The 21,325-nt window shown below is 38.3% G+C and overlaps 1 protein-coding gene across 5 annotated transcripts in view; it reads right to left on the bottom strand.

The window, feature by feature from the left end:
• LOC131051837 (nibrin homolog) overlaps nt 1-20,644 on the bottom strand; it is a 145,847-nt gene extending 125,203 nt beyond the window's left edge. For 2 of the 5 annotated variants that reach the window (XM_059207546.1, XM_057986442.2), the window contains exons 1-2: nt 20,428-20,640; nt 4,357-4,410 (exon numbers count right to left, since the gene is read on the bottom strand). In XM_059207546.1, coding sequence (XP_059063529.1) covers nt 4,357-4,410; nt 20,428-20,464 — 91 coding nt within the window. In that variant the 5' untranslated portion in view covers nt 20,465-20,640. Of the gene's footprint in view, nt 1-4,356; nt 4,411-20,427 lie in introns of all 5 variants that reach the window. The other 3 variants (XM_059207545.1, XM_057986441.2, XM_059207547.1) reach the window with 2 other exon arrangements.
• Nucleotides 20,645-21,325: the final 681 nt, after the last annotated feature.

The following is a 21,325-nucleotide window of genomic DNA, read 5'->3' on the forward strand; positions in this document are numbered from 1 at the left end:
AAATTTGCAACTTTTTTGGAACACATTTTGGGCCAAGTAGCAATCAAAAAACAATTAAAAAATGTATCAGCACTCACCTGGAGATCACATAACTGAACAGGCATGTTGCCATATGTCATGAAAATCTCATTACCAAATGGATTTGCATGATTCCATCTGAGTGACAAAATTTTAATGGTCAAAGATGGGCTCCAAGGTAGATTCAGCAAAGTGCAGACACTAAATTTCTTCATGAACTCAACAACCTTGAGCATTGCAAATTTATCGAATTGGTTCCTGACACTGTGAAATTGAGCAAGTGCACTCACATATGTCACAACACTATGACTAACAAGGGGTTTCTCATTACAATCAATAGGCTGCAAAATATTAATGGTCAAAGTAGACCACTTTGAGTAGAATTGACAAGGGTATTTTTGGCTACAGGGACCATCTTGCAAATATCAGGCACTTCAAATTTTGTGAATTTGGAAGTGCCAACAGTATGCACTAGGCCAGATATTGCCCAAGCAGTGGGAAAGCGGGTCTATGTCTAACCCAGGAAGAGAACATTGGAAATATGTCAAAAGGGTGTTAAAATATTTGAAAGGTGCTTCGAATTATTATTTGGTTTATTTCGGTTCTAATGGTGTTGATAAAATGTTGGACATACAAGGCTATATTGGTGCAGATTGGGCCGGTGATCTTGACAGTAGAAGGTCCACTAGTGGCTATGTTTTTACTATGTTTGGTGGTGCAGTGAGTTGGATGAGCACATGGCAAGACCACAGTTGCTTTGTCTACTACCTATAATGTCACTTCTTGGTATATTCTAATTTTTGCCCTACAACAACAATTCTGACTTTAGTTAAGAATGCAATTCATTTACAAATATGACTTAATAAATATATTACCAATTGTAACGCACTATATAAGATAATTGTGGTTTAGGTCCTAAATAAAATATTAATTAATAGAGATTGATATTGAAAACCATTAAGTATTAAGAATTCATGATAACATCTAAATCCACAAAGTATTAACATCTGATATCAAGAATCCATGATAACATATAAATTCATATAAGCATCATTCATATTTAAATCAAAATACCTCAATATAATTAATATTTATTCCAAGGCATATTCCTATAATCAACCATATTAGGAATTTGTTGGAAATGTTTACAAACCCTAATCTCAAGGATGTTTGTCCTTGTACTATGAGAGCATGGAAGGATTTTAGATACATTCCATCCCTCAATCCACCTTGAAAGTTGCCTATCCTCCTCGATGGAGCCTAAGAACACCCATTTGCCTCTCAACTCATGAGCATGGCAAGACCTCCAATCCATCCATCTCGAGGTGGCGTGTTTGATAAGACGTATGAAGACTACCTTCCTCAACAAGCACAAGAGCACTCATTCGCCCCCCAACCCACGAGCATGGCAAGACCTCCAATCCATCCATCTCAAGGTGGCGTACTTGATGAAAAATGGTCAATACTTCAACTCTCATGAACGCGAAAGGTTGGTCGTCCTTCCTATTTGTAAGACATTTATAGTTAATTCAAAATAGATTGCTAAGGGAATTTGCTATATGAATTGCTATAAATACCTCTAATAGAGATGCAATATAATTACTTACAAATAGCTACAATAACTTGATTTCTACTTAAAATTGGATTCCTATATATTATTCTTTATTGGCAATATTATCAATATTTATCTCATATATGTATTGTATACCTCAATTTCCACTCAATGCCTTCCAAATGATTCTCCCTTATGTTGGGATGAATAGTCACAACTTTTATGATCACCACACCCCTTTCAAAGGATGCATCTCCATGCCAAATCGCCCTTGTTTAAGAATTACTGCCAATTAATTTTGAACAATCATAATAATAGATCAATGCCAATTAATATTGAATAATAATAGATGACTAGCCCTTTTATTTCCTTTGCCCACGTTTAAGGGCAATGACTGGAATCTTTGAGTGTTGTGATCTGTTTTGTGAGACAGTGTTGCCTTAATGGTGGAGGCATGACACTGCTGAAGTAGAGAATATTGTTGCTACACATGCCTCCAAGGAGGTAGTTTGGTTACAGAGGTTGTGTGTAGGTATCGGGTTTGATTGTAGGACTATTCAAATTGGATGTGACAATCAAAGTGCACTTTGTTTGGCAAAGAATCCTCGCACAAAGCATGCAGATGTTCAAGACCATTTTGTTCGAGAAATGATTGACAATAAACAAGTAGTGCTGAAAAAAGTGGACACCAAAAAGAGTGTTGCAAATTCGTTGACCAAGCCAGTTAGCACAAAAAAGTTATGTTCTTGCAGGGAGGCCATGGGCCTTGTTTCTAGTACTTGATTTTTTTGTATTTCTATGAATGTATTTAGAATGTATGATATCAAGTGGGAGAATGTTAATCTAAGGTGCAATCGTCCTCATAAATCATGTCATTGCATTAATATCACAATTATATGTTATAGATGCATCTAGAAGGAAGGGGTTAAGGGGTGATTGTCAATTAATTGTTCCTTGTTTCTCATTCCCTCATGTGGGTGCCTAGAAAGGGGGTGATAAAGGAAGAAATAATAATTAAAAATGTGATTATTGAACTTCCAAAGTTTGGTGCCTAGGAAAATAGAGTTAAAGGAGGGAATTAGAATGTTGTTTCACACTCCATGGAGGGAAAACCAATGGACAACACATGGGGAATTGATTGACAATAAACAGGTAATGATGAAGAAGGTGGACACCAGAAAGAGTGTTGCAAATTCATTGACCAAGCCAGTTAGCACAAAAAAGTTTTGTTGTTGCAGGAAGGCCATGGGCCTTGTTTCTAGTACTTAATCTTTTTGTATTTCTATGAATGAATTTAGAATGTATGATATCAAATAAGAGAATGTTAATATAATGTGCAATCATCCTCGTAAATCAGATGTCCTTGCATTAATGTCACAATTAAATGTTATAGATGCATTCAGAAGGAAGGGGTTAAGTGGTGATTGTCATTTAATTGTTCCTTGTTTTTCATTCCCTCATGTGGATGCCTAGAAAGGAAGTGATAAAGGATGAAATAATAAAGAAAAATGTGATTATTGAACTTCCAAAGTTTGGTGTCTAGGAAAATATAGTTAAAGGAAGGAATTAGAATGTTGTTTCACACCCCAAGGAGGGAAAACCAATGGACAAAGCATGGGGAATTGACGAAGCAGATTTGGGTGCCCATTTTGAGCCCATAAGGCCTTCTCTTTAACTCTATATATTGGGGTTCTTCGATGGTGTATGTAAGAGGTGTTTTAGAAGCAAACAAAAGCTGCTGGATTGGGAGTAGAAGGAAGATTGTTGTATATGTCTCATGTATTTGAAGATTAATGCAATCTTGGCCTCATTCCTTTAAGTTTTTTTCCCTCAAGGGTTTCTCTACGTAACTCCAGTGTTATATGTTGATTCTATGAAGTTTGTTGATTTTATTATATGGCTGTTTTTTGTCATAACGTCCATTAATGGTATTCTATGATTAAAATCTTTTGGATGAATAGCTTATCATGATCATAAGGGTTTAATTTCAGATTTGTACTCAGAATTTCAGATTTCTATTTGTGTTCACCTTTATTCCTAACATTTGGTATCAAAGCCTAGCCAATTGTGGTGCCTATGGGTGGAAAGGGAAATCTTTTCATACTACAGCTAGATTTTGGTAAATTTATTTTACAGATTTGTGGGTGGAAGCCGTAGCTACATCCACTTCACAGTTGAATTAAAAGAAATTCAATGGAACCAACTATGAGTTATGGAAACTTAAAAAGAAGGACCTTCTAGAGGAGTGAGATCAATGGATGGTTGTTATAAATGAGAAGAAAGCCACTATAGTCAATTAAGATGAATGGGAGAAAATGGACAAGAAGACTGCAGGTACAATCCGGTTATGCCTTGCCAAGTTTTTGCTGAGTCCTAAATCCAAGTCAAGATTTTGGATTGCTGGGTCCATGCCAAGTCTGAGTTTTCCATCTATGCAAATAACTTCATATTTGAAAATCAAGCCTAGAAAAAGCATAACTCATACATTAGCAAGTGATCTTTGCTGAAAGAAATAAATCGCATCTTGCCCAGTTCAACTAAATCAAATTATATTTGGTGGAGGTCTGCATAAGAAAACTGAAAAAGCCTAATAAAATCTCTAATAAAATGTAAAAAGAAGATATATCAGAAAAACCTAAGTTATACCCATGCCATGTTCTTCATGGCCTGTCATTTACAATATGCATGTCTCAAGTCAAAACCCAAACACATTCGATATACAGAAAAGAATTATACAAGAAAACATTTCTACCAAGTTCGCACTAAGATTTGTCAGTTACTTATACCTTTCCGACCAACTGTGTATATTCCATTAGATGTAAAATAGCACCTTGTAGCACCTGTAATAAGAAAACTATGTCATTCTTCAAAAGAATTATTTTACTTCACTGCTTTTGCTAATATTGATTAATCAAATCTACAAAATACATAATTAGAAAAAAACTGTAAGAAAGACATTGACAGAGTTGGTACACAATTGTAAACACTCAAATATTGCATTAGAATACTTGGCAAGCCAACTTCATCCTCTAAGTGGTCCATGACAGCATATAGATATGGTTAAAAAAGGCGCAACATTGCAAACTGAACTATTCAGAGGAATAGATAAACAAGACGAATAAAAGGAGATTGAGTATGCCAGCTTTAAAAGTCTTACCTCGATTTGCAATAAAAATGCATACAATTGGCTTAAAATTGCGAGCAAAGGAAACAAATCCATGAGGAAGGCATTTATCTTCTATCATGGTTTTGGGAATATTTACACAACTGTAACAGATCTGTAATTTTGATCTTGTAAGAAGAGCAACTTGATCTATAGTACAGTAAATTGCATAAAGGTTTCCTCCAGACACAAGTTACATTAGAATTTGGGTGTGGGCTATTTAGAAATATAATCACCCATTTTTCTGTGTGAAAAATTTATGTATTTTGAATAGCGAGTCACATGAAAGGGTCCTTACTTCTTGCAGCAGATTTTACACCTGAAAGGGGGATCGCCCTACCCCTAAAGATATGTTTTGATTTTTAATGCAGAATTTATGGCACGGAATTTGCATTTACTACCTTGTCTCCTTTGATTTTTATACATATTTATTTTTAATTTTTTATGTGTAGAAAATGTCCATACTCAGAGATAAATGGTGTCTTATTGAAGTAAAAAAAAATGTTTGTATAGATGATACTTATGTTGCAGAAAAGCTATATGATATGCTAATTATGTATCTACTTATGATAGAAAAACATAAATTACTGGCCACCGATCACAAAGAATTTATATGTTGAGAAAGCTTAAAATACCTAATGATCTTTTGTCAGTTTTGATTTCACCTCGCCTTTCACAAAAATTCAAATGATGAAGCAATCAAGGTTGTATCAAACTTTATCAACAAAGAAACCAAAAGTTGGTTAAGAACTTGCTTGGAGACAACATTTTTCACCTTCAAGAGAGAGCTCCATGACAAAACAACATATACATAGGATCACCCTTATCGTCTATGGTTTTCAATTTGTTAATAGAATACCAGAATAGAAGGTGCTTAATTTATCTCACTTGAAACCTTTTTTGGGGCTAAGGATTTTTTACAGCACCAACAAAAAATAGCCACAGTGGAGGAAGAGTCTTGTGAATATTTTGGGCATCTAAGAATGTACAATCTTAACACATCAAATACACAATTAATGGAGGTCAACAAAAACAATTGCCCTTTTTTTCTTGATGTGTTGATTTCTAGAAAGTCCAATGGTGTCTATAACATCAACAAGGCAAGAACAACACTAACTGAGTTAGAAATCCAACAACCAAAAGGAGAATGATCGTAGTTTCAATCCCAAAGTATTAGTCTCACCTCAAGCATATGGCATGTGACAGGAACTGAAGAATATTTGATTTTTGAGAACATGACAAATTGCCAAGGCTTGTAATTCATGTCTCAACAACAAAGAAAAGGAGATGCAAAGTAAAATGAAGTGTGTAGTCAACTTGTCTGATATCACAGTTGACAAGCATGGTCATGGCATTTTGGAAAAAGAAATGAATTTCCTATTTCTCTGAAGAAGAATCCACATGACAAAAATACTATGCAGCATTTAAGCAGAAATTAGAAGTATGTTTAACAAGATAATGAACAAGATCAAACAACAAACAGACACAATTGTTTATACTGCACGACCATTGGAGCCACACCTCGTGAGGGAAGACTCTAGGGTTTCCAAGAATCCGAACAATAACCTTGAATTCATAATTCTTAAGAGCTGACAAAGGGAATGAAAACATCTTCACAAATAGAAAAGATTATAATAATCCATTCATGAAGCTCCTTTCAGCACAAAGCTATAAGCAGATCCACAAGAATATCATTAATACCATCACAAACATCTTTAAAGCTATCATTACCACTTTATTGGACCCAAAGATAATAAAAAAACTTGTCCCTAAGAAATCTGCACCACAAAGGCTCATCATCAGTGCTATCAACTCACTTGCTTTAGAATTGGACATTTGTGTCAACAAGAAATTTCAACCACTAGTGGAACATTCCATCATTTGTCAAGGTTTCAACACATTTTGTAAACATGCTAAAGAATCTAGGGTTGACAAAAATGTTCTTGTTAGATACATTCCGCCCACAATAACATATGCAACAACAAATGCTTGCATCATCCAAATTGTTGCTCAAAATCTTTAAATAGTATTCAACTTCTACCATTGACCAAAAGATGAGCTAATCCATACTTATTATCATGCAGTACTTCAAAACTGAGTTGTGTTGATGTGTTTTTATGCACATGCGAACACAGAATAAAATACCAAAAAGTATCTTATCCTCTCTTGAACAAAATCTCTCAAATGTTGAAGATTAGCTTAAGGATCACTTGAGAAGACTCCAAGGTTCATGAATGTAGGGCCACTACATGTGGATAAGCTCTGTTGGTTTGATGTGATTATGCTGGAATCACAAGGGGGCTTACGTTTGAATGCCTGAATGCTTGATTTGCTGGAACTCGATCATCTGATGTTGCTATATGGTGATGTTGTTTGTCCTAAACTAGCTCGAGTTTGAAACAATTTGACACAAGCTCAATGCAATCTTCTAAGGATGTTTCAAAGATGTTCAAATCATTACCATCAACATTGATCACCATTCAAGTTAATGCATAAGCAATTGGACGTATAACGATTCGAAGTTAAGCTCATATCACTCCAATTGACCATGCAAGGCACCCTTACAATTAGCAAGAGGCTAGTGGTATGGACAAAACGAATTCCACACAAATTCATTCAACAATTTCTTCCATTCAATCTAATCAACACGAAAAATAAATTGAGAAGCAAAGACCATGCGAGTTGTTGAAATAACAAATCAAATTCACTATAACTTCAATGAAATCAATTGTTCTTTACAACAAGGATTTGACAACAATCTTTGCCTTCTCCTATTCTAACTTCTATTCTAATTGTTATTCTATCATAATCAATATTAGCTAACTATTAGCTATTAACCTTTACAAATGAAGAGTTTGAGCTTTATATAGAGAGCTAATTTACAATGAATGGCCAGGATTGATTCTCCATCAATGGCCAAGATTTTACAATGAAACCTAATTAGGGTTTGTTACAACCAACTCTCCTTAGCCAATGAGAAAATTACATTCAATGAGCTTGGACCAATAGATATCAAAGGTAGGTACATTGGAGTTTGCGCCTTCATATATGAGCTTGATTCATTGAACTTGGACGTGTTGAAGTGGAACCTTTCCGATTGGTGGAGGTAGTGACTGGGGCAATGACTAGGATTCCACCTTTATCTTGCACTTCATAGTCTTGATTTGATTCATCATCATGAAGAGATGTTGAGAGATATCTCTTGATACTCAACATTATTCAGTTGCTCAATGTGATGATGATGATGAGAAGCAAACTTTGATAAATTCTTCTGAAACTATATGCTTCTTCAATCGTGCTCGATGTAGGTCTTGTGATGACTTTGGTTGATCCTCCTTCGTTTTTTGACATACTTGATGAATGGTGCACCTGATTGAATGTAGCTCTTCGTCATACTGACTTCAATTCTTGGATTCCTGAAGGGAATTTAAGATTGTAAAACATCCTTCCATTATGTAGGTTATCCTTCTTTGATGCTCTACTGTTTGCTGATGAAGCCTCTTGATCTTGCATAGTGGTGATAAGGAGTATTTGTCACGGTCAAGTCATTCCTTCATCTTTTGATTGCTCATCTTGCCTCATGATGGTTGTATGATCTCTCCTTTGCCATCTTATGATCTAGTAGCACTTTGAGTCTTCTTCATGCACTTAAGGTGTTCTTGATGTTGATGGAGCTTCTTGAAGAGGTCTTCCTTGTATCTTGTCCTTGGTGTTGAAATTTTCTCCTTGAGATCCTTGTTCCGGTCTTCCTTCAACCTGGCCCATTTGATTTCTTTCCTTGCCTCCTGCAAAACAAACAAATGGGCATCAATCTCACATGATTTATAACCTTTACACACTCCCATTTTGACTTTATCTCTTATTCTATACGTTGCAGGTCTCATATGTGTTTCTATAGGGGAGATTGCTCCTTTTGATAACTGGATTCACTGTCTGGAAGGTGAACTTAATGTCCTAGGGCAAATCTGGGTTGTCTAATGATGAAATCTGTCTTCCTTGATCATCAGGTCTGCACCTTCAAAGTCTGATTTGCCCTTGTGCTGAAGCAATTCATCTATATTCTGATGAAATTCGCTTATGTGCTGATTGAAGATTGCTAATGCTTGATGAAGTTCGATGTATGATTGGAGTAATTTGCTGACCTTCTGACAAAATTCGCTTTAGAGAGGAGTTGTGTTTTGAGTTGATGTTAAAATGATCCTTTTGACCTCTCTTATATATGTGATTTAGGGTAAAGATGTGACTCTTGGGTATAAGGTCGACTTGGTTTAATGCAAACAAAAAAATAAATTGTCTTCCTTGATGCTGGCCGACTTAACAGATCAGACCTCTTCTTCTTAGCAATTCGAATTTGAATAAGTTTTGGTGCCAAAATGCTTACCTTTGGGAATTTAGCTTTGGGTCCTTGGGAAGGTGTTGATGTGTTTTTTGAACACGACCAAACACAGAATAAAATACCTAAAGGTACCTTATCCTCTCTTGAACAAAGTTTCACGATTGCTGAAGATCTCACCGAAGGATCAGTCGGAGTAACTCCAAGGTTTTGATATGTAGGTTCTCTACGTGTGGATAAGCTCTTTGCGGTACGATGTGATTTTGCTGGAATCACAAGGGAACTTACTTTCGACGACCTGAACGTCTGATTTGCTTTGAATATTACTGGAACGTGGAATTTCACTGGCCCTTGATTTTAAAAAAAGGAAAAAGGATAAGGGTTGGAACGGGATCTATTTCTAACACTCAGAACGTAAGAGCAATGAATGACCTTTGATGAAATTCTAACTAAATCTTGCTTTGACATTCTAGGATCATCTCCACAAGATTAGTGCGATCTTCTGAGGAAAGCTTTATGATGTTTAGATCACCGCTACAAGCATGGACACCGTCAGGTTGATGCATATCAATGAAGAAGCACTAATTGAAGTTAAGCTTAAGCTGAATGATTTCAGTTGACTACGCAAGGCAAGTCTGCAATCAACAAACCGCTAGTAGTATGGATATACGAATTTCACCGTTGATCATACAAATTTCTTCCATTCACCTAATAACAAGAAATCAAATTTGAGAAGTATAGAGACCATGCAAATTGTTGAATCGACCCATAGAATTCGCCATTTCTTCAATGAAGTTTACAAGTCTTTTGCAACAATATCTTGGCAACAATCTTTGCCTTCTCTTTCTACTCTACTCTAACTATTTCCTACTCTCTGACTATTCACTATTAACTATTAACCTTTACAAATGAGGAGCCAAGGCTTTATATAGGGAGCTCTTTACAAACAAACGGCTCTGATTGACTTAGAATCAATGGCTAGGATTACAAGATAGAAACCCTAATTAGGGTTTGTTACAACAAACTTCCTTAGCCAATGAGAAAATTACATTCCAAAAGTGAGGACCAATAGGAAGCAAGGGTAGGTGCCTCGAAGTTTGTGTTGTCCCCGATGAGTCAGGTACATTGAATCTGGACACGCTGAGGTGGACCAATCCGACTGGAGGAGCAATGACTGGGATGCCACCTTGTCTGACGTTTGTGTCTTGGTTGATCCTCCTCTGTCTTTGATATGATGAATGATGTACTTCCTTTGCTTGACCAGGCTTCCTTATTGTCAAGTCTTCCTTCTCTAGTAGCATATCTCGCCCTGAAGTGTTGGCAAAGCCTTTCTTTGTCATCTTGTGGTAGAATGAGGTCTTGAGGCTAACTTGAACTCCTTGAACACCCCTAGTCTTCCAACGCTTCAAAGCACCTTGAGTCCTCTCTTTGTGCATGTGGAACGTCCTTGATGATGATGGACTGGAAGAGGTCGTCCTTGCCCTGGCCTAGTCTTCTTCCATCTGCAAAACCAACCAAAAGGTGATTAAGGACACACAATGAATTCATTCTAACATAGCATTTCCTACCTTAAATCATCAACAAGAAGAGATTAAAATGAAGTTTGCTCAAGATTCTCCCCAGTGGCAGGCCCTATAAAAATTTCGCTCTGGACCCTTTGGAAGGGTCAGGAGCGAATTTTGACAAAGTTGCTCAATCAGACCTTATTTTCAACATTACCTCACCAAGATCAAGTCATTCACCACCAAAATTGCCAAGGACAAGGTTTTGCTCAAGGACCTGGGCAAAATAGTAGACCACTTAGGAATTTCGCTCTGAACCCTTTGGAAGGGTCAGGAACGAAATTTGCATTCTTGGCTCAAATTCTTCTCACTTTGTGACCATACTTGCTCAGATACATGTCCAAGGATGCCCTCAATCTCAACCAACACCAAGCTTGATGCAAAATTGGAGCAAAATGGAGTTTTTAAGGATTTCGCTCTGGACCCTTTGGAAGGGTCAGGAGCGAAATTTGCATTTTAGGATAAATTCCATCATGTCTCTACTCCAAAATGCCTTCCAATGCAAGCATATGTTATCCTTCTCTTCACCAAAGGCTAGGAATCCACAACTTGACCTTCATCATGAGCAAATTAGGCGAAATTGATAATTTCACTCTGGACCCTTTGGAAGGGTCAGAAGCGAAATTCTTGTTTTGACTTAATCCTTCATTTTCTTCACTTCAATTCACCTTACAAGGCAAGAATACCTCACTCCACCTTCAACCATGCCATAGGGATCAAATTTTTGGCTTCACTCAAGGAGAAAATAGGTGGTTTGAAGAATTTCGCTCTGGACCCTTTGGAAGGGTCAGGAGCAAAATTCATTCCTTGCTTGTTTTCTCTTGCTTAGCTCCATTCTTCTCACTCTGTTCCCCCTTGACTCTCCCTTTGGATCATTCTCTCATGCTTGCAACACTTTGTTTGACCTCAAAATGGCTAGAAAGGAGAAATTCGCTCAAAACCATGGCCAGGGCCAGGACCTATTTAGGATTTCGCTCTGGACTCTTTGGAAGGGTCAGGAGCAAAATCCTTCTCCTAGCTCAAAATCTTGGTCATTGGTGGCCAAAATCCATTCAAGGGCAATCCTAGGGGCATCTCCCAACTTATCTCATCTTGATCAAGACTTGTTTCGACACAAATTTTGGAAGATAGAATAGGTTTTAGGATTTTCGCTCTGGACCCTTTAGAAGGGTCAGGAGTGAAATCCTTGTTCTTGAGCTCATTCCTTCACTCTTCCACTTCAATTCACCTCAAAGGTCAAGGAAACGTTACTCAATTCCTCTCTAGGCCATAAAAACCAAAAGTTTGACTTGATTTGCAAGGGAAATAGGTGATCTTAGGAATTTCGCTCTGGACCCTTTGGAAGGGTCAAGAGCGAAATCCTAGTTTTTGCTCAATTCCTTCAAATTTATTGATCACTAGCAACTCAAAGTCATCCCTAAAGACATATCCAATCCTATCTCACCCTAACCCACACTTGACTTGGCACAAAACTGGGACAAAAGAGTGGTTTTGTGGAATTTCGCTCTGGACCCTTTGGAAGGGTCAGGAGCAAAATTCCTACTCTAGGCTTGACTCTTCATCTCTTCAACTCCAATCTTCTCTGGAAGGCAAAAATACATCACTCTCCACCCAAGGAACAAGGTTTGTAGCCTAAGCAAGTGAGCAAATGAGGTTTATAATGAATTTCGCTTTGGACCCTTTGGAAGGGTCAGGAGCAAAATTCATTATAAACCTCATTTGCTCACTTGCTTAGGCTACAAACCTTGTTCCTTGGGTGGAGAGTCAGGAGCGAATTTCATCCTTTAGGCAAAATCTTCATCTTCCAATGCTTTCAACAACCTCTCAAGGCAAGAACACATCAATCCACCTTCCATCATGCCTTAGAAACCAACACTTGGCCAAAACTAGGAAGGAAATGAGAGTTATGGGGATTTTCACTCTGGACCCTTTGGAAGGGTCAGGAACGAAATCCTCATTCTTGGTTGATTTTCCACTTCATTTATCCAATTCTCTCTCAAACTTGATCAATTTCAAGGTCCTTTCATCATAATCAAGGCAATCCACCATCAAACTAGCTCCAGACAAGGCTAACCTAGGGCCTAAGGCAAAAAAGAAGGTCAAATGGAGAATTTCGCTCTGGACCCTTTGGAAGGGTCAGGAGCGAAATTCTCCTTCCAGGTTGATTTCCATCATTTCATCGCCTCAAATCTCCTCTCCAAGGCAAGTATGCATCCAAGTCTTCCAAACCATGCCTTAGAAGTTCCAAACTTGGTCAAGTTAAAGAGCAAAATAGAGGAAATATGAATTTCGCTCTAGACCCTTTGGAAGGGTCAAGAGCGAAATCCATGTCTTAGGTCAAAATCTTCATTCCTCAATGCTTTCAATCACTCCCTGAGGCAAGAACATATCAATCTACCCCCACCATGTCCAAGGAACAAGGATGTTAGCCCAAACAAGGGAGAAAATAGTGTCTAGGGAGAATTTCGCTCTGGACCCTTTGGAAGGGTCAAGAGTGAAATTCACATTTAAGCTCAAATCTTGACTTCATTTCTCACATTTCTTCATCCAAACAAGTGTTTTGCCCTCAATAATGCCTGGGAATGAGTTAGTTCCAAGTTTGGGTTCAAAGTAGAATGTCTTATGGAGAATTTCGCTCTGGACCCTTTGGAAGGGTCAGAAGCGAAATTTGACATTTTGGTCTCTCCGTCAGGATTCATATATGGAATATAACATTTAAGTATAAGTGAATACTTTAAGTTATATTCTATATATACTGTCAGGACGTTTGAGAGTGGTTTCGGACCTCCAGGAGTTATAATGCAAAATCTAGTTTTTGGAGGATTCTTCAATTTTCCAGACAGTCAAATTTCAGGATCAGGATGACATTCCAGGCTTAGCCAAATTTCAGGACATTTGAAGATCAAGATGACATTCCAGACTTCATCACTCACCAATTTGACCTAACTCAAACCTTCAAAGATGATATTCACTCACCAAGCTTCATTGACCTCCTGAAACTCAAACAAGACACAATTAGCAACAAGAGAAAAACCTTGTCCTAAGGAAGACTTTCAAAGATGACCCTAACCCGGAGCATCCACTGACCCACCTTTAGCTAAAACAGAGCCTGCTATCTTAGTTGATCCCTCTGGCAACACTCAGCATGCAAAGGCTAATAGACAGGACCCTAAAAGACCTAGAAAACAAACCCTAGAAAGCAAAAAAGGTAGGGGTCCCCATTTGCAATGGGGCGATGTGTGAATACGTCACAACAGAAGGTACACACATGATTCGCTCTAGGACCCTTGGAAGGACAAGACTCTTGATAAGAATTTCGCTCTCTAACCTTGGCAAGGACAAGACCTAAAATAAAATTCACTCTATGTCCTTGGCAAGGTACGGGAGCTAAATGCAAAAATTCGCTCTTGATTTGGAGTAAGGTACATGATTTGAAAAATTTCGCTCCATGTCCTCTCCAAGGTCATCAATTCAACATCCGCCTTAGGACCTATCCAAGGAATTTCGCTCAATGTCCTTAGGAAGGTACGCCATCTTGAAATAAGTTTGCTCTAGGTCTTTTGGAAGGACAAGGTCAAGTTCACTCTAGGACCTTAGCAAGGACAAGGTCAAGGTAAAAAAGTTCGCTCCATGTCCTTAGCAAGGACAAGACTCTTTGATAAGGATTTCGCTCTAGGTCCTTTCCAAGGACAAGACTCAAAAATGAAATTCGCTCTATGTCCTTTGGAAGGACAGGACCTAAAATAAAAATTCGCTCTATGTCCTTTCTAAGGTACGTGACCTTGTGTTGAAATTTGCTCTAAGACCTTCGGGAGGTACATCAATTGGAAATAATTCGCTCTAGGACCTTGGTAGGGGCATGATGAAATTCGCTCTCTGACCTTGGCAAGGACATAACCTAAAATAAAAATTCGCTCTAGGATCTTAGCAAGGATAGGGTCAAGTAAGAAATTTAGCTCCATGACCTCTCCCAAGGACAGGGTCAAGTAAGAAATTTCACTCCATGACCTCTCCCAAGGACAGGGTCTAAAATATTCGTTCCATGTACTCTCCCAAGGACAGGGTCTAAAAGATTCGCTCCAATCTTGAAGCAAGGTACATATCTCTTGATAAAAAAATTCACCCCAAGCTTTGAGCAAGGTACATGGTTGAGTGAAAATGTTCGCTCAATGTCCTTTGGAAGGACAAGGTCAAGGTGTAGAGTTCGCTCTATGTCCTTTGGAAGGACAAGGTCAAGGTTCGCTCCAGGACCTCTCCAAGGACATGGCTTGAAAATCGCTCTTGGACCTCTCCAAGGACAAGACTTGAAGGAAAATTTTGCTCTATGTCCTTTGGAAGGTTCAAGACTTACTAGTTTTGATCTCAAATCTCAACAAGGTACATGCTTGAACAAATTCGCCCAACTTAGCAAAATTTCGCTCTGGACCCTTAGGAAGGTACATCAATAAGTCTAAGTTCATTCTGTGTCCTTCGGAAGTTACGCACATGTTTTGGACAAAACTCGCTCTAAGACTTCTCTAAGGACATGACTTTGGAAATCTTCTTTCACTTGGTTGGTTTTGAGCTCAAGTTTTCCAATCTTTCCACATAAAAGCACCATCAATTCGACCCTTAAAAACACCTATGGAGGAAGTTCGCTCTGGGACCTTAGCAAGGACATGACCTTGGTGAAATTTCGCTCTAGGACCTTTGCAAGGTACGGGAGTCTATGTCCTTAGCAAGGTACTTGGGCAAATTTCGCTCCAGCGAGGGAGCAAGGTACGCCTCCTTAGGAAAGATTTTTGACTTAGTCCTTTCACCTGACTTTGCTCAGTTTGTTCAATCTCAAGTCCTTCATCTACAAATCATTTTTGCAACACTTGATGTCTTACTTCACTCCACTCACGAGACCAAACTGACATGATGACCTTCTAGATACTTGAGAAACTCTATCCCTTCAATGCAAAGACTAATAGCAAAGACTCTAACACAACGGAGAAAGCAAAAAGTGGGGAGTCCCCATTTGCAATGGGGCGATGTGTGAATACCTCACAACAAGTTGCAGATCAACTTCTAAGCAGGGTATATGCAGCAATCTCAAAAGGACAAGCAATCCCCATTACACCCAATTGCAAGAGAATGCATCTTACCCTGTAAATGCTCTCTTGCTAGGTACACAAAATTTAAACTATTAGAATTCCCTCATTTGGAGAAACTGGGCAACTCCTACTACTTGATGCCATCCCCAAGTCATTTGTATCTTACGCTCCCCCATGTTTCCAAGATGGGGATGGCAGGGGATGGCAGGATGTGTTTCTGATACAAGGATTTTTTTTCTTTTGCCATTTTTTAGGGGATGACAGGGGACAGCAAGAGACGGCTACTGAAAAAATAAGAAAATTTTAAAATATAATGAAATTTCAAATATTCGTATGATAACATTGATAAAGCATTCATAAAGTGGTGTTGAACATTGTGTTGTCGTTGGTGTCAAAGGTGTATATCATGGGTGTTGTCAGTATTATCATCATGTTCCTTTTGATGTCAAGGTATCCGGAAGGTTGCTGTAATTTATATTACTTTCGTCATGTCATGTTAAAGCATCTATGTTTTGCAAGGACAGAGTCAAACTATGTGGACATCTTCCTAGTAGAATGTCATTAGTATCTTCATGTAGCAATTTCAGTTGGTTGCAGTGATCTAGAAGTGTTTGTGGTATGTTTCTAAGGTTTGTTGCTCAGATATAGTATGTGCATCTAATGGCAATAACATTGTGTTTTGTACCACATTCTACCGCAATGATATTTTGTGACTTGAGATTTGGAAGACAAGTAAGCCTACACACAAACATAAATCTATTCAAGTTTTAAAGGTGGAGCTCAAGAGGAAGGAAAGTTATACTCGACGGTGTGCTCACAATGCTAGTTCACTATTTGTGCTTATGTTCCTAATGAATGAGCCAGAGTATTTTAACCTACGCCAGTTGGAGGAAACATGTGAAGGTTGTTTAGGACCAATAAAGTTTGTGTTGGGTTACGCATAGCATGATCTCACTACTAGTGTAACATGTTGAGTTTAGGACCAGACCTATTAAACGTTTGTTTTAAGGTTTATTCATGTGGCCAACTTGCAGGTATTGTAAATATGTTTTTGGCCAACTTAAGGATGTAATTAATGTTGGGGTGCATATATAATGCAGATCAAATTCATTCCAAAGTGTGCGTATGTGGGTAGAAAACAACAATGGAAAAGGTTGTGCAAGCTATCTACTCAATTTGTATAAGTGTTCAAATTAAAATGCAGATCTCATGTACACTGTGAGAGCGTTTTAAAGCAGATCAGATTAGAGAGATGTTGAAGACTCAACCTTGAAGCTCTGCATGACATATCTTTCATATATCTTATTGTAATTGAGGTCGGTGCCTCATTTTTTGAGTTGGTGCTCGGTTCTTGAATTTGGGGATTGATGTCTACTGTAGGCTAGTGCCTACAAATGCAATTGGGATTTGGTGTCTCCATCTCGAGTTGTAATTCCTATGGGTTGGTGCCTACTAAAATTTGTAAATTCTTTATTTGATTCGTGAGGTTAGATTTGGGCAATAGATCCAAGAATAGGGGATTGGTGTCTCCTGTAGGGTGGTGCCTGCAAATGTAATTAGGGATTAATGTCTCCAAGTGAGGTTGTAATTCCTGTGGGTTGGTACCTACTAAAATTTGTAACTTCTTTATTTGTTTCGGTGAGGCTGGATTTGGGCAATAGATCCAAGCAGCTATTCTCTCCGTGATTTTTCCCTTCTGGGTTTCCACGTATATCTAGTGTTCATATGTGTTGATGTGTGATTGTGTTTATCTTTTTGGTTAGCTGCTTTAATGTTAAGTAAGATTCAGCAATGATCCTAATGATGAATTGGATTTGAAGTTGATATTTGGCATATACTAATTCACCCCCGCTCTCTATATATCAATCTACTTAATAGTGGGCGATTTATTATTAATGTTTTCCTTTTTTTTTTATAGCCAGCAAGAAACTACTATTAAAAAAATATGGAAATTTTAAAATGTAAGGAAATTTCAAATATTCATATGATAATATTGATAAAGAATTCATCATAAACAATATAGAACCTCAGTTACCGGTTCTTGCCAAAAATGGTTGGGTCCTGATCCTGGTCCTGGTCCGTGCCCGGTCCTGGTCCGAGCCTGGTTCGACCTGGGTCCCACCCGGGTCCTGCCCAGGCGGCTGGGTTCCCTGTGGGTCCTTCGGGTGGGACCCAGGTCGAACCCAGGAGGACCCGAGTGAACCCAGGCCCGTGGGTTCCCAAAAAAGGGGCCCACGGGTTAGAAAACAAATAAAAACAATTAAAAAACAAAATTTTTAATCTTAATATTTGTATGTTTGAACTGCGAACATATATAATTTTGATGTTTGAAGTTTGAACATATATATATATATAAAAAAATTAAAAAATATCTATATATGTACGAACGAACCCGTACCCATACCCCCAAATTTATTTTTTTTGCCGAATCCGCAAATCCAAACCCGAATCCGAACCTGAATCCGAACCGGAACCGGTAACTTAGTATAGAACATTTGTGAGAATGGATAATTGAGTAATATTTATGATGTTCTTTATATATTGATCTGAACATGAGCTAATAAAGACATGCTTTACTTGTGTGTATATTCAAGTGAGGGATTTGTTATTAAATATTTCTTGAAGCCTTCAAAACTACATGTTTTGTTGTCAAACTCATTAATGAAGAGGAACGATTACGTTTTAAGATAACTAGTTATGTTCCGGTTTGACCTTAGTTGGAATACTAATAGATGGGATTGTTCTATGAGTTGTCTGTACAGTGCATGATTGTACATTGATACTAATTGATAGGATTGATACATTCAGCAGTAAAATGACTATAGCATGCCAACTTTGTCTACGACAATCCTTGTATACCAAACAAGTTGTCCAATGTACGAAACAAGATAATCCTTAATTGTGGCTTTGATTGTGAAGATGTAGAGATTTGCAACTAGGGATATGTATTTTGTATATCTTGTGATCATGATCCATCATTTGTCTATTAAAACATTCAAAACCACACAAACCTTCATGGCAGTGCACACCATTTTCTCTTCTTTTTGTAAATCCTACATGGGCATGTCAAAAACCAAACAAGTCTTGAAAGGTTGCAAGTTATTTCAAAAATTACTAAAATAACCCCAAGTATGTTAGAGGATGGTTACTCATCCTCGGGACAAATGGGGGGCATTTGGACGTCCCTACGCCATCATGGAGACAAATAGCCGTCCCCTAACATACTCTGCAAATTTTCTGGCATCCCAAGGACGTTTCCTATATTTTGATAAAAAAGGAGACAGGGTGGGGGCGTTTCCTACCCATCCCCACATCCCCAAAATGTACCCTATAGGGAACAAGGTCATTTAGGGCAGGGCATGCGTCCCCAAGGAGCACTACTCAATTCACTTTAGGTGAGGCAGCCAATGTATTTGTTGAGACATGGACCAGCTAGGACTCGAACCTAAGACCTTCCATACGCTGCTGGAGTGCTCTACCACTGAGCTACTGGCCCCTCTTGGACCAATCCATTGTCGGTCCAGGTGTGGCTTATTTCCAACACCAACAGCCCCCCTTAAGCCACACCTCTCATGTGCTTGGGGCTCCTAGGCTGGACCTGGCTCTGATACCATGTTGAGACATGGACCAGCTAGGACTCGAACCTAGGACCTTCCATACGCTGCTGGAGTGCTCTACCACTGAGCTACTGGCCCCTCTTGGACCAGTCCATCGTTGGTCCGGGTGTGGCTTATTTCCAACACCAATAGTATCTCCCTTGCTGAAAATTTTCTCCAAGGATATGTTTCAAATGGGGTTTATAAGCAGAGGATTAAATTTTAGCCTCAAGTCTCACAATTCAAAACCAAATATCAATAGTCTCACTCCTCCGTAACCGGAAAGAGAGTTTTCCAACTTTATTTGACAGTTGACTTGAATTGGGACAGTTATTTGTAAGCTAGCCATATAGGCATATAACTGATTGATAAGATTATTACAGCTATGGATTTGTCTGTTACTAAGTCAACCCAGAAACTGGATGCCTTTATTTTGCAATTAGGGAATATTAATGTTTACTTCCTTTTATCAGTATACCTGATCTAGATAGCACCTTTTAGATGCAATGAAAACAAAATTAATGTCTGATCATTTTTTTACATGCACAGCTCAATATTCGGCTCCGATAATTCTATGTAGAAATGCATAAGAATTTGCTCTCAAATATTCACTACAATTCGCTATAGTATCAGATTTCCTACAATTGGCATTTCAACTTCACCCTAGTTCGAACATCGGCCCTCTGGGAAGCTTAACGAGCTCACCCCCAGTGTGTGCTAATAATTCCCTCATCAAAGTATATAAGAACAGTGTCACTGGCTAGAAATGGTTTCATTGTTCCCGCCAGAGAACAGTAAATCCCAATTCCGTTACCTCTCACACACAGCATAAAAACGTTGCCCTACCCTACTAGGCATCGGTTTAGAATGATTAAAGCCCTACTAGGCATCGGTTTAGAATGATTAAAATTTGAATCTTACCCAGCGAAATAATTCTTTTCCGGACGACTTTCAAGATGCAAACTGCATACAAAGCTTGTTGAAATTATATCATATCAACGAATCATGAATCATAATTGACCAGCTAAATACAATAGCAGAGCTCGAACACAAAGAACAGTTCTGCCAAAAGTAACTGGAAATTTGGAATAAATTGAGGTTTAGCTGTTGTAACGATACAAGTACCTGAAGAAGAATTTAGCGGTGCGAGCTCCCACACCATGGTTAGCCTCCTGCAAAACAAACAAAACCTCTACACAAAGAAAATGGCGGTATACAGCAACGAATAGTTTTGTATTTAAAAAGGGAGTGTGTTGTTGAATATTAGCATTAAGTTAAAGCGTACTTCTGTAATTTTCGTATGAGTACTTAATCCGACTGTTAAACTATCTGTCTTTAAACCCCACTATTCTCAAATCCAACGTTCCATCCCTCTTTTTACTTTTATCTTCTTTCTTTTGAAGGATAAACTTTCCCTAAAGTATTAGTATATTTATTCTATTTTTAGAAGAAAAAAAATTAAAAATGTTTTTGATTAGTAAAGCAGCATTAACCAGGGCATTGATCTTTAACATAGTCATCTTTAACATAGTCATAGACTATCAACAGTACATTATCAGCATCAAAACATTACAAAAGCAAAGTTTGCAACGAAAGTTTAACAGAGATAAAGCAACAGGGGCCTAGCAACAATCAACAGACTAAGACCTAAGGGACCATTTTACAATCCCCAGTCATATATATGACTTTTCCCCAATCCTAAGAGAGCAACTTGTAGAATTCCTGGTTAGCCTGTTTGTCAGCATCATCATCAACAGTCCTGTCATGGAGGAGGCGGAGAGTCAGCGCCGAGCTATGCATAACCTGAATGCAGAATTCGTTGATGCTAACGAGTTGCTTGTCCCTGTTATCCAACTTATTATTAACCTCTCTAATTTCTTGTTTTAGCTTCTGAATTTCCTCATTTGGCCCCAAGTTGTCGAAGCAGTTCCTCAACTCACGGATATCACAATTGAGGGCTTTCAGCTCGTCCTTCCCAAGGTGATCCTTGGGCTCTGCATCCTCATCCTTCTGCATTGTCTAA

The sequence above is a fragment of the Cryptomeria japonica genome, chromosome 6 (genome assembly GCF_030272615.1).
Source record: "Cryptomeria japonica chromosome 6, Sugi_1.0, whole genome shotgun sequence".
NCBI lineage: Eukaryota > Viridiplantae > Streptophyta > Pinopsida > Cupressales > Cupressaceae > Cryptomeria > Cryptomeria japonica.